We start from the raw sequence: 17,945 nt of genomic DNA, 5'->3' as shown, positions 1-17,945 counted from the left end.
AAAATATGAGTAATGGTAATGTGAATTGAATGTATAAAATAATTACAAGTGATTTATTGGCTCAATAACATGTTTAGAATAAAATACTACACTATAATATATATAAGTTAAGTTAGTGATACATGAAGATAAAATGCTCCATGGGCTTTCACTATCAGGGATAAGTGTACCAATTAATATTTAATTTTCATAAATCAAAGATGCATGCTGACTGAAACTCTCTTATATCTTCTGGGAATTTTAAATGTTACAACTACTTAAAAAACAGTTTGTGTCATATGAAGTTAAACATATGGTCACCATATGATCTTGCAATTCCATCCCTGGATATTTATCAAGAAAAATGAAAGCATACACTCTTACAAATACTTACATGTGATCAATTGAGATAGAGTGACTACAAGGTGGACCCATCCATTCGGCTTTGATATCTGTGTATTTTACTTTAAATGGACCATTTCAAGTAGGAATCTGGTAAGCTCAGCAAGTAGACTCTCAACGCATTCCAGTTGCAACTTGCTCTCATATTATCTCTCTCCAGGTGTCACCACTGTTCTCACCATGACCACCTTGAGTATCAGTGCCAGAAACTCCTTACCTAAAGTGGCATATGCGACGGCCATGGACTGGTTCATAGCCGTCTGTTATGCCTTTGTATTTTCTGCACTGATTGAATTTGCCACTGTCAACTACTTTACCAAGCGGAGTTGGGCTTGGGAAGGCAAGAAGGTACCAGAAGCCCTGGAAATGAAGGTGAGATACAACAAAGGAGAGCTAGGAAGCACTCCCTGAGAGAACTGTATTGAGACCAGGAGTGAGCAGCCTATAGCCTGCAGGAACTGGGCAGGGCTGTGTGCTATTCACTGGGGTCATCAATCCAATTCTCAACTGGAGTGCTTCTTGGCAAGCTGGAGTTTTGTCGTGGTGGGGGGGGCAATTAAAAGAGAGCAGGTGTTCTCAGTCCATAGAGGGTATGCCATGGAGGGTTTACATTGTCATGATCAAATGTAAGTGTGATCCTGCTAGATTCAAGGGAAACCCATTGTTTTTACAAAGTCCCCTGGAGGCTTGCACTCTATGTTAAATCCAATGAAAAATCTCTAGAGCCACCTCTGCACATCACTTTCCGGTACACTTACCTTACAGTCAAACCAAATGGATCATCATTCCTTCTGTCTTTGCTTATTTTTGTTTGTTTGATTGTTGTTATTGTTGTTTTGGGGGGCACTGTGGATTGAACCCAGGGTCTAACCACTAAGAATTGAACCACTAAGCCACAGTGCCAGCCCCTTTTAACATTTTGTTCAGAGACAGGGTCTCACTGAGTTGCTTATGGCCTTGCTAAGTTGCTGAGGCTGGCTTTGAACTCGTGATCCTCCTGCCTCAGCCTCCTGAAAAAATGTGCTACTGTGCCCAGCATATTTGCTTATTTTTTATTCTCCACTGAAATGCTATTTCTGCCCCCCATGCTTGGTGAGAGACACTTGAAATGATACTTTCTCCATAGAGCCTTTCTAGAATAATTCAGAGATGTTTAACTTTTATGTGGGAGGGTACTTCTGATATTAAAATAATTTATTTATATTAAAAGTATTTGTTTGGCTCCTTGTTAGACTGTGAACAACTTGAGGTCAGGGACTTATCTGTATCCTTGCACAGCAGACACATTATAAATGCTGAATAAATGTTGGTTAGGAGTGGAGTCTCTCTCTGCTTCCTGGAGTGATGTCCTGAGCCATTTTCCTCTCCACACCCTTCTGTCTCATCTCTGGCCTACAGCTAATGGAGTTGGCCGTCTATGGACAGAGACCACTGAAACTATTGTTGCCCAAAGCTTGGCCCTTGTCCCAGATGCCAATCCAATAACGAGGACACAGTTCTGAGAAAAATGAAATAGACAGTTTATTGTTGGGTTGCTAGCAAAGGAGAAACACAGCAGACTCCTGTCTCAAAGGCTGTGTTTCTGCCCTTCAGCAGGAACAGGGAGGTTTTATAGAGGTGATTCAGAGAAAATGAGATTAGGGAGGAGAGATCAGAGAGAAGATCAGGGAAAAGAAGATCAGGGAGGAGAAGTTTGGGAAAAAGAAAAAAAAAAAACATGTAAGTTTCAAAGCCATAGTCAAGGCATCAAGTGAACTCCTATTATACTATGAGCCCCAAATAAACTTTTTCTACTCTAAAAAAATATTGGTTGGATTGGTGGGTAAATGGTAAAGAAGGGAGGAAAAAATAAACCAACTGATTAGTAGGAGTTAATCATGAATGTGGAATCAAGATTTTTCTTCCTTTGATCCCTTAAATGAGTTAAGGAATCTAAATTTAGATGAATATTATCAAATATGATAGAAAGAACTGGCAGATGTGAACCCAGAATTGTTTTAGTACTTTTCAAAGAATCACAGAGAATAGAAATGGTAATGAAGATTTTTCAAACTGGGGGAAAAGACATTTTCTAAAGAGTACAAAATGGTGAGTTGGCAAATTTTTGAAATAGACTCTAACTACTTATTTAAATAGAACTTATTAACACTTTCTTAGTATATCTGTTTGATCATAAGAATTTGGGGTTAGTTTTATTAATATACTTAGTCAAATTATTACTTCTGTTTGCTTAAATGTTTGTCTCTCTATGTCTTGATTTATCAGGGGTGAAAATCATCAGTTGCTCCCCACCCAACTATTATTACTCTATAAGGAAACCAGGATACTAATCCTAACTCTTTCCATCTTGCTCTACCAATTCCTTTCATCTCCCAAACTTGTTATATTACTATTATAAGGCCACAATTTCTATAGTTGTCTCATCATAGTTCTACATCTTAATGGGTTCTTTTCTTTTTCTTTTTTTTCCCCAATTTTTCCATTCATTGGTTGGTTACCTCAAGGTTATCTTCTAGAAGTTTCCTTAAGAAGGTCCCATGGGAACCATATTTTTTACTTTCTTAAATGCATAAAATATCTGTCCATTGTGTTTATACTTGAATTATAAGCAGGCTGTTGTGCAGTGGATGGGATGCGTTCTCTTTCTCTGATGACTACAGACTTTGGTTGCTATAATCAATTCTGGCTTTTGATGGTTTTTTTTTTTTCCAGAAATCTAGAGACACCTTGACAATTTCTCACAGTATAGGAGACTTTACTTAAAAGCCCATATAAATGTATCTCTTATTTGTGAAGTCCAGTTACTTAACAAGGATATATCCTAATCTGTATAAAATTTTCCCAGGATACAACATTGGCCTTTAAATCTATAGATTCATTACCTTATTTTTCAGGAAATCTTCCTTAAAAATATATACTAGCGAGGAGCAGTGGTGCATGACTGTAATTCCAGTGGCTTGGGAGGCTGAGGCAGGAGGATCTCTAGTTTAAAGCCAACCTCAGCAACTTAGTGAGGCTCTAAGAAACTCTGTGAGACCCTGACTCTAAATAAAAGAAAGGGCTGGGGATGTGGCTCAGTGATTAAGTGCCCCTGGGTTCAATTTCTAGTACCAAAAAAATACTTGTTATGTTCTCTTCCTAGAAAGTCAAATTATGCATATCATAGAACTTTGTTGATCTTTCATATCTATCATTTCTTTTCTAATAATTTTAGTTCTTTATTTTCCATTTCATTTTCATAAGCCTATCTTTCATGTCCCTTACCATTTTCAACATGGTAATTTTTCTTCAGTTATCACTTAGTTTCATTAGAGGTGGTCTTTACTAGCCCTGCTATAGGTGGAAGCATCAATTTAGGTAGGGCATGACTGAGAGTGAGAAGGACAATAGTGAGTAGTCTAGAATGAGTAGTATCAAGTTCGTATTTGAGTAGCATTTGTTGTCTATATAAGCTCTTACGAGTTTTACTCCGAATAGTGATTCTGCTTCTACCTTGCAAGAAGTTTCCTTTACTCACAGGAAAGCACTCTATATATGGTACACTTCTATGTATGTGTATATGCACGTGCCCAACAGTATAAATTTGGTTTTGTATCTTTTAACTGTCCACTTCCTACCTTCTCTGACCTTTATGGTGGTCAAAAAGAATTATAGGATATTTTAACTACCAGCATGACACTGATTTTATTTTAAAACAAAGATCATTTTTTTCCTCTCTGAAGCCATACTAGCCACTTTTTGAGATCAAGCTTATAAAAGAACTTAAGTTTCATCAAAAGATGAAGTTTTAGGACTGAGAATATAGCTGAGGTAGATTGCTTGCCTAGCATGTGCAAAGTCCTGGGCTTGGTCCTCAGCACTTCAAAAAAGAAAAAAAAAAGCAAGATAAAGTTTTAGTTTCCTTTATTTGCCTTGTTGTTTTTATTTGGATTTAGAGAGGAAAAGGAATCAAAGATATACTAACTTTAACATAGTAAACTTAAATATTTCTGGAATATATTATTAAACAGACATTTTAAGAGCAATTAACAGAATAAGGAATATATAACCTGAGTTTACTAAGAGAAAATTATGACAAACTAACCTTATGACCTTTATAAAAGGTTTAATGAGCTGGTAGATCAGGAAATGTCATAGATTTTATCAAGTGATTTGAGTAACTTTGCATTATGCCCCCATGGTGAATAGAAAGTAGTTAAAAATAGGTATCATTAGGCTGATGTAATTGGTTGACCAATTGAATTCAAATAGAATTCACTGATGGATTGACATTAACTTGAATTGAGATCCCTGAGAATAATTCATGCTTTTTTTTAACCCTTCAAATGTTGTCATCAATGACTCAGATGAAGACACATAAGGAATAAGATTCACATTTATAAGGGAGTGTTAGTGAATGTTAATTACTTGGGAGAGGAGTATTTTTGAATTAAAAATCAAAAAGAATTTCTGAAGTTTGAAAGGACAATCTAAAGCTAAAAGGCAACATTTTTTAAATCAAAAATTCTGGGATGTAAAATCTTAAAAACAATTGCACATTAGAAATGTAATGTTGGGGGGCTAGGTTGTAGCTCAGTGGCAGAGCACTTGCCAAGCAAGTGTGAGGCTCTGGGTTCAATCTTCAGCACCACATAAAATAAATAAATAAAATAAATGTAAAAGAAAAAGAAATGTAATGTTGGAAGATGGGAGAAATTCAAATGTAAACTTACCATGTGGCACAACGTTTAAGAATTGCAATTTGATTTAGTTCTGAGTTAAAATGTATAACAAGTGAGATGATAAGCTCATTTTATTCTGTATAGGTTGACCCATGTGAAGTTTACTCTTTCAATTTGATTGATATACTGGAGGAGGGGAAAACGCTTCAAGAAGGTGGTTATTTCTAATTATAGATATCTGAAAGGCTACCATGGATATCTTGTGAAAAAATGAGGTTGATTTTTTTTTTGTTTCTTTGTTTTTGTTTTTGTTGTTGTTTTTGTGGCCAGGAAGAGGTACTAAAGTGGTTTGAAGATAGAGAAGTAGAGTAGACTGAGAAATTGTTGAGGTAGATGTCAAAAATAATGACCATTTCTCCACCCAAACAGTGTTGAAAATTAATTTTTTTTAAAAAAGGAACAAAAACAATGGTCTAAAACTTTTTTGAAAAGATGATAATCTTAGTCTTCCTTCTTAGCCTTCCCCATGATCAAAATATTTACATTCTCTATAAGAAGCAGATTGTAACATTTTAAAAATAAATATGGAATGCATAAAATGTATCTATAATGTGAAGATCCTATACTTTATACTTCCATGATGTGTAGGAATAGTGAGACTCATAGAAATAGGCATAAAGTACTTTGAAGTCAGCATACTAGAATTTAATCATAGTTTAGCCTTTTTCTGCCTTTGGAGGAACTTATTAAAACTTATTTGCTTTATAAAGCTAGAATGAGTGAGCATGAAAGTTTTAAAATATTATAACTTATTTAAAAATTTATTTCTGATCTGTATTATGGTCAGGGATTAGATAAAACGTAGGAGGAAAGATTATAGAAGAAAAATGGAACAGATGGAAATAAAACCTCATTTTTAAATGAAGACAAATGACTGCAGTATAAGTATACTCTGAAAGATGAATGAACTGTGGGCTTCTGAGGATCAAGTATATGTGTTTTATAACTGCTTATTCTGACATTACCTCTAAAATGACAGTAAATTAATAAAATAGGTATTAAGCCACAAATACCAGGAAAGCTGGAAAATGTTTGTCAGTCAAACAAAACATTTGAATACATCTTTAGAAAATTAATATGAATGGAAGGAATAATAAATTATTTATCAAGCTGGAGTAAGGCAGAACCCAGGAGAAACTCAATGTTCAGATTCATTAGGCACAATAGAGAGAACAGAGGTGCAACTAGGTGGATTGGTTAAAAGCATGTATACAGATTTTTAAAACTCCAGAGCCTGTCCAACATTTGAAATTATTCATCCAGATACATGCTCTACAGAATGAAAAGCAAGATTTCCCTTCATTGTTAGTCAGCTTTTCATCACTGTGACAAAATCTGAGTAAAACAACTTACTGGAGAAGATTTATTTTGGCTCATGGTTTCTGAGGTTTCAACTCATGGATGGCTGGCGCCATTGCTATGTGTCTGTACTGAGGCAGAGCATCATAGCGGGAGGGCATGGCAGCTGAAAGGACTTAACCTCATGGTAGCCAGTAAATAGAGGGAGGGAGGGAGAGAAAGTGGCAGGGAGGGGAGCTGAAGATGAGGAGTACCGTTCCAGGGCGCACACACACCCTGTGACCCACTTTGGACCACCAAGCCAAATTGCATTGTAAGACAGGAACCAGAGATTTAAAGAATAAAAGACAACCACATCGTGTCTTGGAGAGAGACAACAGAGATAATATCAAGAATTAAAGAGAAGGATTGAGGAAATAGAAGAAACCATCAAAAGCCTACCAACTAAGAAAAGCCCAGGACCAGATGGGTATACAGCAGAGTTTTACAAAACCTTTAAAGAGGAACTAATACCAATACTTTTCAAGCTACTTCAGGAAATAGAAAAAGAGGGAGAACTTCCAAATTCATTCTACGAGGCCAACATCACCCTGATACCTAAACCAGACAAAGACACTTCAAAGAAAGAAAACTACAGACCAATATCTCTAATGAACCTAGATGCAAAAATCCTCAATAAAATTCTGGCGAATCGGATACAAAAACATATCAAAAAAATTGTGCACCATGATCAAGTAGGATTCATCCCTGGGATGCAAGGCTGGTTCAATATACGGAAATCAATAAATGTTATTCAGCACATCAATAGACTTAAAAATAAGAACCATATGATCATCTCGATAGATGCGGAAAAAGCATTCGACAAAGTACAGCATCCCTTTATGTTCAAAACTCTAGAAAAACTAGGGATAACAGGAACATACCTCAATATTGTAAAAGCAATCTATGCTAAGCCTCAGGCTAGCATCATTCTGAATGGAGAAAAATTGAAGGCATTCCCTCTAAAATCTGGAACAAGACAGGGATGCCCTCTCTCACCACTTCTGTTCAACATAGTTCTTGAAACACTGGCCAGAGCAATTAGACGAAAGAAATTAAAGGCATAAAAATAGGAAAAGAAGAACTTAAATTATCACTATTTGCAGAAGACACGATTCTATACCTAGCACACCCAAAAGGGTCTACAAAGAAACTATTAGAGCTAATAAATGAATTCAGCAAAGTGGCAGGATATAAAATCAACACGCATAAATCAAAGGCATTCCTGTATATCAGCGACAAATCCTCTGAAATGGAAATGAGGACAACCACTCCATTCACAATATCTTCACAAAAAATAAAATACTTGGGAATCAACCTAACAAAAGAGGTGAAAGACTTATACAATGAAAACTACAGAACCCTAAAGAGAGAAATAGAAGAAGATCTTAGAAGATGGAAAAATATACCCTGTTCATGGATAGGCAGAACTAACATCATCAAAATGGCGATATTACCAAAAGTTCTCTATAGGTTTAATGCAATGCCAATCAAAATCCCAACGGCATTTCTTGTAGAAATAGAGAAAGCAATCATGAAATTCATATGGAAAAATAAAAGACCCAGAATAGCAAAAACAATGCTAAGCAGGAAGTGTGAATCAGGCGGTATAGCGATACCAGACTTCAAACTATACTACAGAGCAATAGTAACAAAAACAGCATGGTACTGGTACCAAAACAGGCGGGTGGACCAATGGTACAGAATAGAGGACACAGAAACCAATCCACAAAACTACAACTATCTTATATTTGATAAAGGGGCTAAAAGCATGCAATGGAGGAAGGATAGCATCTTCAACAAATGGTGCTGGGAAAACTGGAAATCCATATGCAACAAAATGAAACTGAATCCCTTTCTCTCGCCATGCACAAAAGTTAACTCAAAATGGATCAAGGAGCTTGATATCAAATCAGAGACACGCCGTCTGATAGAAGAAAATGTTGGCTACGATCTACATACTGTGGGGTCCGGCTCCAAATTCCTCAATAGGACACCCATAGCACAAAAGTTAATAACTAGAATCAACAAATGGGACTTACTCAAACTAAAAAGTTTTTTCTCAGCAAAAGAAACAATAAGAGAGATAAATAGGGAGCCTACATCCTGGGAACAAATCTTTACTCCTCACACTTCAGATAGAGCCCTAATATCCAGAGTATACAAAGAACACAAAAAATTAGACAATAAAATAACAAACAACCCAATCAACAAATGGGCCAAGGACCTGAACAGACACTTCTCAGAGGAGGACATACAATCAATCAACAAGTACATGAAAAAATGCTCACCATCTCTAGCAGTCAGAGAAATGCAAATCAAAACCACCCTAAGATACCATCTCACTCCAGTAAGATCGGCAGCCATTATGAAGTCAAACAACAACAAGTGCTGGCAAGGATGTGGGGAAAAGGGTACACTTGTACATTGCTGGTGGGACTGCAAATTGGTGCAGCCAATTTGGAAAGCAGTATGGAGATTTCTTGGAAAGCTGGGAATGGAGCCACCATTTGACCCAGCTATTCCCCTTCTCGGTCTATTCCCTAAAGACCTAAAAAGAGCATGCTACAGGGACACTGCTACATCGATGTTCATAGCAGCACAATTCACAATAGCAAGACTGTGGAACCAACCTAGATGCCCTTCAATAGACGAATGGATAAAAAAAATGTGGCATTTATACACAATGGAGTATTACTCTGCATTAAAAAATGACAAAATCATAGAATTTGCAGGGAAATGGATGGCATTAGAGCAGATTATGCTAAGTGAAGCTAGCCAATCCCTAAAAAACAAATGCCAAATGTCTTCTTTGATATAAGGAGAGTAACTAAGAACAGAGTAGGGTCGAAGAGCATGAGAAGAAGATTAACATTAAACAGGGATGAGAGGTGGGAGGGAAAGGGAGAGAGAAGGGAAATTGCATGGAAATGGAAGGAGACCCTCAGGGTTATACAAAAGTACATACAAGAGGAAGTGAGGGGAAAGGGAAAAATAATACAAGGGGGACAAATGAATGACAGTAGAGGGGGCAGAGAGAGAAGAGGGGAGGGGAGGGGAGGGGAGGGGGGATAGTAGAGGATAGGAAAGGCAGCAGAACACAACAGACACTAGTATGGCAATATGTAAATCAATGGATGTGTAACTGATGTAATTCTGCAATCTGTATATGGGGTAAAAATGGGAGTTCATAACCCACTTGAATCAAAGTGTGAAATATGATATATCAAGAACTATGTAATGTTTTGAACAACCAACAATAAAAAATTAAAAAAAATTGCCAGTTCTGGAGAAGGACTAAATAATTTTATCTTCATTTTTATGACTCTTCAATACTTTAATATTGTTTAAGAACATGTAATTTCCTTTAGTGTGAATAAGAGATTCATATTATAGAAAATAGTCCTATAATGTGAATGTGAAAATTGTACATTATGTATTTTATTATAAAAATATATTAAAATAGTTGTTCAATAAAAAAAAAAAGAATTAAAGAGAAGGGGCTGAAGATATAGCTCAGTGGTAGAACGCTTGCCTAGCATGTACAAGGCCATGGATTTCATTCCTAGCACCAAAAAAATAAATAAATAAAAGAAGAATTAAAGAGAAATTAAGAAAAAACAAATCCAACTTATATCTTGGGTTTCACCATAAATTTGTATATATTTTCCATAAAAAGAACAAGATGCTATATAAAATAAAATCAAAGAATAAAGAGGAGTTCTTGATATTAAAATAATATACTTGCCAAAATAAAAATTTTAATAGTGAGGTACAAAAATAAAACAAAGAAAATCACCCATTAAGTTGGAGGCAGGAGAGTTAACATAAAAGTAAAAGACATAGGGATGAAAAGTTAAGGTACAAGACTTTGAGAATCCAAGAAGTTCATATAATTCAGAAATCACAGAATGAATGAACAGGAAGGAAGGAAATTAAGAAAGAACTAATACAGAAATATTTACATGGAAAGTCCTAAGCCTCCAGACTCCATAAGTGTTTTTATGTGCCTACATAAATGCACATCTTCATGAAATTTCAGAAATCTAGGAACAAAAATGATAATCTATACATAATCTACAAAGAAAAATTTATTTGCAAATAAATAACAAACAGATTTCTCAACTACATTAGATATTAGAAGACACTGAAGCAGTAAATCTCATAAACCTGAGGAACAACTGATAACCAAAGTATCACTTAAGTGAAAATATAAAGTAGTCATTTTCAGGCCTGCAAGAACACAGAAATGTCATCTCCCAGGTATCCTGCTTTAGGGGAATATTGGAAGATATATTCTACTACAATAGTACAATAAAGCATAAAAGAAACACACAGAAAGAAATCTCTCAAAGAAGTGGAGATATGTGAATTGCCTGAAAAACAATTCAAAATTATTGGTTTAAGAAAGCTCAGTGTACTTCAAGAAAATACAGAGGAACAATTCAGTGTTATCAGGAAAATGATCAATGATCAAAACTATCAAATTAACAGATATTGAAAGTATTTTGTTAAAAAAATGAAACAAATTCTGAAATTGAAAATGGAATGAAATAGAGAACATCAACAACAGAATTCAACAAGCAGAAAAAATAATCTGTGAACCTGAAGATAGGTTATTTGAAAATATACATTTGGAGAAGAAAAATTATTAATTATAAAAAGCAACAAAGAAAGCTTATAAGATTTATGTGACAGCATCAAAGGAGCAAATCCTACAGTCATAGGAGTTTGAGAAGAAAAAGAAAAACGATGGGGTATAAAGTTTATTTAAATAAAAATGATAGCAGAATACTTTCCAAATCTGGGGAGAACAATAAATATCCAGGTACAAGATCATAGGCCTCCAATCAGATTCACTGCAAACAAAACTCAGTTGAAATGTATCATAGTCAACAATAGCAAATCAAAGAGAATATCTTGAAAGAGGGAAAAAAAACAGAAACTCACATGTAAAGGAGTTCCAATATATCATACTAGATTTCTCAGTATAGATTTTATAGGCCAGAAGAGAGAGTGATGTTAAATTCCAAGTGCCAAAGGAAAAAAAATGACAATGAAGAATACTGTATCATGCAAAGCTGTCCTTCAGAAATGCAGAAATAAGACTTTCTCAGACAAATAAAAAGCTGAGGGAGTTCATCACTACCAGAATCATCTTATAAGAAATGAAAAAGGAATTTCTTCAAGCTGAAAGGAAAAATTGCTAATTAGTAACACAAGAACATATGAAAGTATAAAATACACTGCTACAAGTTAAATTTAGAATATTCTAATATTCTAATATTGTAATGGTGATATGCAGACCACTTACATATTTAGTATGAAAGTTAAAAGATGAAACTATTAAAAATAATAGCTATGAGAATTTGTTAAAATATAACTTTTGTAGAACTATATCAAAATGGATTCTACTGTCATGTATAATTAAAACAATCAATAAAAAATCTAAAACAAAAAAAGATAACAATATAAAAAGATACAAATTGTGGAATCAAAAACAAACTATTAGTGGAGGTGGGAGCACACAGTATAGAGTTTTTTATCAGTTTAAAGTAGCATGTTATAATGTAATGTAAGTCTCATGGTAACTACAAAGAAAAAAATCAACCTACAGTGAAAAAACAACCTACAGAATGGGAAACAATATTTGCAAACCATGAATGTAATAAGAGATTAATATCCCAAACATATAAGGAACCAATATAATTCAATTGCAAGAAAATAAGCAACTCCTCCTCAATACTAAAACGTTTGCTTTAATTTTCTTCCTTGACAATGCCAGTAAAAAATACACTGACTGATTAATATCTTTTGTTGCAAATGTTGAGTGCAATTAAAAGATAATTTTACTTTCTTAAAAATATTTGTGATTGGATTGATTACTTCTTCTCCTCATGTATAGAACACAAAGTACCTATGGAGCTAAAGAAAGTGTTTGTTGTTCAAATTATTATTTCAGAGACTTGGTCATAACCAGCTTATAACATGAAAGCTTTCTAGCAAAATCAGTGCAGTGGCTTTGTTTTTCTTTCTTGGTATTCCTATAAAAAAGGATTACTAAACAAATTAATAAGTAAGCAGGCAAACAAGTAAAGCACTATTATATTTAATAGCAAAAGCATTTAACAGCAGGACTCTATTCACAAAATGATTTTGCTAATTATAAATGAGTCTTATGTAGTATTTAAAGCATTTACAAGGTTCTCAGAAGCTCTAGAGTTCTGTCCCCGCCCTCCCCTTATAGCAATGTGATGCAATCCTCAAAGAGAAAAAGAAAAAAAAAAAAAAACATTGCTTTTAAAATGTTCTGCTAGTCAGCTAGTCAGACTGTTCATTTTCTTAAATCAACACCCCCCTCATCTTTGATGATTATCCTTCCTGATTGAAAACACTGAAATCAGTATAGGCAGGCTGAGTGGGAGAACATGGCATATAGAACCTTTTGGGATTTGACCTCTTCCTGTCTGCACACCCTTAGTTTATGCAATTCTTCGCCATGCACACTGTGAATCAGCCTCTACAAACTCCTTGACATCCCTCAGACACTGCCCTTGGCCTATGTAGTGGCCTTTGCTACATCATCATCTGATGAGTTCCTGCTCATCTTCTGTGAGCCACACCATAAACCCACTGCTTTCTCTGAGCCACCTTTTCCTATACCTCCTAGTTTTTGCCCCCCCTCCTTTTATTGAATTCTCATAACACTTTTCTCAAATCTATTATAACTCTGATTACATTCTATGACGGTGTTCAGAAGGCTCTCTCCCACACTGGTCTGTGCACTCTTAGAAAATAGGGACTAAAGCTCTCTTACCTTTTAACCTTTCCACTTAACCCTTCTTGACCCAGTAGACATTTAGTAAATATTGAGCAAAAGTTATTACTAGGATCAGGAAGGTAAATGGCAGTGAGGTTGAAAGGAGAAAAGATAAAATCATGGGAACTCTAAAGCAAAGAAGAAAAGAAATTAAAGAGATTAGGAGAAAGGGGCAATAAGAGAGGGTAGGAATAGAGACAGCTAGGATGTAAACAAGTAGGAAATGGAGGAGTAAAGAAACAAAGCCTGAATTCTGAGAAGCAAATTAACATCAAGAAAGGAAATGTGAGGTGGCTGAAATTGGAGCATTTCTAAGCCAAAGAGGGATGGAGGAAAGAATAGGTCAGTGTGAGGAATGAGGCAGCATGTAGCCTATAGCCCATGAGCCAGGCCCCTGCCTTTGGCTAGAGATGAGGGCTGCCCTGCTCCCTTGCTTTCCCTGCCCCTAAGCTTCTCTGTTCTGATTCAAGCCTAAATATTGTCTCCTCTTTTTTCTTCAGCAACAGAGGAATTCTAGTAAGGCTCCATGTGTACATGAGTGCATATAATGTGAGGACAAATGGGCATGTGTGTTTGCTTGCTTCCCTCTGCCACTTTGGGTGTTTTTACTCTGAAACATAAGCCCAAAGGGCAATGCCATAGCAAGCCCTCAGCTGTCTCTGCCTTTGCTGTCTCAGAAAGGTCATTTTCAAAGCCCTTTGGGGAGGCTGTGTCTCCTGCCTGAAGTCTGGCAAGAGTGGAAAACCTTGGTGTGTTCCCAACCTTGTTGAATACATTACAGTGCATGAAGGCTGGGATGTTTGTCATATGATGCATGTATACATACCATAGTATTTATTGTGCCTTTAAGACAAAATGACTTTTCGGACTCACCGAGCTCTCTTCCTCAAGGAAGATATACCACTTAGAAATTATGTTCTTTTGGAGTTATTTCTTGGGTAACCCAAAATGTCTCTTGTCTATAGAAACCAGCATTATGCAGCCATGGATAAAAATCAAGAGTCCAGGTTGCTAGTATGAGGCTAAGTTTTCTCATCTATCAAACTATATAATATATAAGGCCCCACTTATGACTAACAGTCTGTAGTTAACCTGTGGTTGCTACCACCATTCTATCATCTGATCCTCTCAACAACCTGCCAATTATTTTGATCCTCATTTTACAGATGAAGAAACTGGAGCTACGAGAGGAGAAGTGACTCAGACAAAGCCACATAGCTAGTGAGCCAGGATGATGCTAGTTTTCTGTTTTCAAACTCATCTTCAATTCACCCTAGACAAAAACCTGGCTATGTATTGGCTTCATGGCCCCTGTTTCTTAATTTCCCTCATAGCTACTCCTTCCTGTAGCCACTGAAGGTACTGTGTATAATGAATTAATTAGCTTCTGTTTTATTCTTCCCTCCTCCCCTCTTCTCCCCTTCCCAACCTCTAGAAGAAAACACCAGCAGCACCAACAAAGAAAACAAGCACCACCTTCAACATTGTGGGGACCACCTATCCCATCAACCTGGCCAAGGACACTGAGTTCTCCACCATCTCCAAGGGCGCCACTCCCAGTGCCTCCTCAACTCCGACAATTATTGCTTCACCCAAGGCTACATATGTGCAGGACAGCCCCGCTGAGACGAAGACCTACAACAGTGTCAGCAAGGTTGACAAAATTTCCCGCATCATCTTCCCTGTGCTCTTTGCCATATTCAATCTGGTCTATTGGGCCACATATGTGAACCGGGAGTCAGCGATCAAGGGCATGATCCGCAAACAGTAGATAGTGGTGGTGGCCCGGCAACCAGAGCACTGCATACCCCATGAAGCATCCAGGCATCTAAACCCCGGGGCTCCCCTCTGTGTGTTTCAGGATTTTTCTTTTTCACCCCCTTCCAAGCTCTGACTCTCAATTCATATTTATGAATCTCAATGAAAGTCCAACGACAGAAAAATTACTCGTCCCTCTGACATTGCTTAGTATTCCCCCATCCGAGCCAAACACTGCCATTTGTCCAGCTGCTCATCTTAGTCTACCAGTCTCCCCCAGCTGAGGGCACTGCATGTATTTTATTGCACTCTGCCCACTGCAGAAAGAACTGGGGACTCTGCTCCCTAAAGTGGTAGCCTTTGCTATTTGAGAGGTATAGACTGAGAAGATTTGTTGACTGGTTTGGACCAGACAACTCTTACTCACTTGGGAGCCAGGCGGGGCTATCACATATAGTCCTGTCTGCCACCTCTTCTGCCTACTGCATAAGAACTAACCTGTGTTCATCATCCCCAATCCCTTTCTTGGCTTGGAAGTTAGTGAGGACAATCAAGGCTCAAAACTATCAACCATGTATGGTCAAAACAAACAAAACCCACTGGGCCAGACTGGCACCAAGATGGCTGGAGCCCTGTGAGGTTCAGCCCCTCAGGAAAGTACACTTGTGCTTGGTATAGCTCTCTTCCAGGAAATTTCTCTTCAATGCCTTTAAACAAAAAGATGTTAACAAAAACAAAAAACATCTACATTGAATGCTTCTACGAGAATTTTTAAAAGTTGGGAAAGATAAGAAACTTACCTCTTTTCTAGGGCAATAGTCAAATACTAGATGGGATAAGAGGGGTTGATGGTAGTTAAGGATTGAAGACTGGTGCAAATGAAAGGGGCAGGATCAAGTCAAGTTTTTCCTTCCATATCCTCCAAAATCCACACCCTTCCCAATCTCAGGCACTTTGCTCCCACCATGTCAGGCACCTCTGGTCATCTGCGAATGCCAGTTGTTATGAAGGGCAAACTGGTGATTCATACAAATATTTCTAGTTAACTTTGAATCAACTAAATCATAACTTTATTACCAGTTTTATAATGAATTATTTACAGGCCATTTAATCTCATTCATTCTTAATTTTAATGTGAGTAAAAGGGACAGGCATAAATTAAAAAATTTATAAGATAGATAAACTGAGTCCCAGAAGTTTGGATAGTTGTCTAGGCTCCCTTCAAGTATCTTTAATAAAGAACTATCATATGCCCCTCTCCAAAGGCCAAATGAAGAAAGAACCGAGAAGTCAGGTCCACTGTGACTCAGAATCAACACAATGTCAGTGAGCTTTCTGGGTCATGAGTGCACATTTTTGGGACACCAAAAAGGTCTTTAGAAAGTTATAATGCATCCCCCAAGAAGACCACTGTAATAGTCATGACTTAAAGAATGAGACTCTTTAAGTCCACAGCTCTAGCCACTTTGGATCTGAATATTACAGTAGTGAAGAGTATCCTGGAAGTTCAAGGTAAAGCCACAGATGGCACTACAAGCAGATTCTCCCTGCCCGCCCCCTGAATAAAGCTCCTAAGGGGTGTATCATTAGCTGCTGGTTGCCCTTTCATCCATCCTTCCCCCATCCCCTGCTTCCTTGCCATTGCTGGGATAATGCATGCCAGTCCCATTATTCCTAAGACTGTGTCTGTAGGTAAATTCATGACTAGAAGAGTGTAGTTTCGTGGATAAGTGGGGATGGGGGGTGGGAGTGGGCGGGGCCGTTACTGATTGTCAAGGATTTAGAATGGAAGCCTGACCTTTGCCTCTCTGTAGAAATTGTGTTTCCAAATGCTTTGGTGCAATGTTTAGCGGCTGTTTATTAAACCCTTTCTGAGTTGTACTTGGGCTGGAGAACTTTTATTGGTCACTCTTTGCCTACTGCAGACAGTACTACTACCCCTGTTCTTGTGCCACCCTTACTTACACTTCTTAACACCATTAGAATAAGCTGGAAGAAAGTTATCTCAAAGCAAGAACACCGTTCCAGTGATGGAGCCCATGTAAAAACAGAGCTTCTATCCACTCAGTGGTCTTATTGGCCACTATAAGAGAGAAGGAAACAGATGTGTTGCTTCCTATGCTATATTCATCAACTCCCTGGGAATAAAGAAAGATATTGTCATTATAATTCTAAAGGCTTTCTCTTTTCCATTGATTATTATTTCCCTTAGGCAATAGTTCTCTTAGGCAGTATTATTAGGCAGAATGGGAGTGAGTGTTGAGAAATGGAAGATGATTCTTTATGTTGATGAGTAAGAAGAAATCTGGGAAATAATCTCAAGAGATTTACTTGAGAAAAGTATTTGGGTCCTAAAGGATGGGAAGAGAATTTCAGATCTTAAAAAAAAAGGGTTTTCTCATTTAAAATAAAGGAAGGGACTTGGATAATCTGATCCTTGATGCGTGTTCCAACCCTGTGATCATCTGATGCGTGTGCTATTACTACAGTAATTCTAGTCACTGACAAGTTCAGTCACATTCCAAAAACAACTACAAGACACAGAAGGCAACCTCTTATATAAAATTGTCTAATTACCAAGATTTAAGTGTTGTTTCCTTAAAAACCTTCTGAAACCACCTTGCCTCTAAAAATTACGCCCCTAGTCATAGGGGAAAGCTCACACTTTTCCCATCAGCATTTCTGTTGCTGAGATCCACTAAAGTTTAAATCTCAATACCGTGGATTGGAGTATTTTATGGTATTAGGAACATGACAGAGAGATCCAAGCAGATTATTGAAGGTACCAGTCTAGAGGCTGCTAGAGGACTATGTACCACATAGAAAACAGTAAGTATTTACTGAATAACTGAATGCTAACTACATGGAGGAGAATTTCTTCGGGGGTGTTCGAGAAGAGATTAGCCAAATCATGATCAATGGAAACT

The 17,945-nt window shown here is 37.0% G+C and overlaps 1 protein-coding gene across 1 annotated transcript in view; it reads left to right on the top strand.

The window, feature by feature from the left end:
- The window catches only part of Gabra3 (gamma-aminobutyric acid type A receptor subunit alpha3), a 125,627-nt gene extending 110,596 nt beyond the window's left edge, over window positions 1-15,031 (top strand). Inside the window, exons 8-9 of the mRNA XM_027954490.2 lie at window positions 542-753; window positions 14,696-15,031. Of these exons, the coding sequence (XP_027810291.1) occupies window positions 542-753; window positions 14,696-15,031 (548 nt within the window). The remainder of the gene's footprint in view (window positions 1-541; window positions 754-14,695) is intronic.
- The last annotated feature ends 2,914 nt before the right edge of the window (window positions 15,032-17,945 follow it).

Source organism: Marmota flaviventris, chromosome X, assembly GCF_047511675.1.
Source record: "Marmota flaviventris isolate mMarFla1 chromosome X, mMarFla1.hap1, whole genome shotgun sequence".
In the NCBI taxonomy this organism is placed as follows: domain Eukaryota; kingdom Metazoa; phylum Chordata; class Mammalia; order Rodentia; family Sciuridae; genus Marmota; species Marmota flaviventris.
This window is presented reverse-complemented; position numbering and strand designations above follow the sequence as displayed.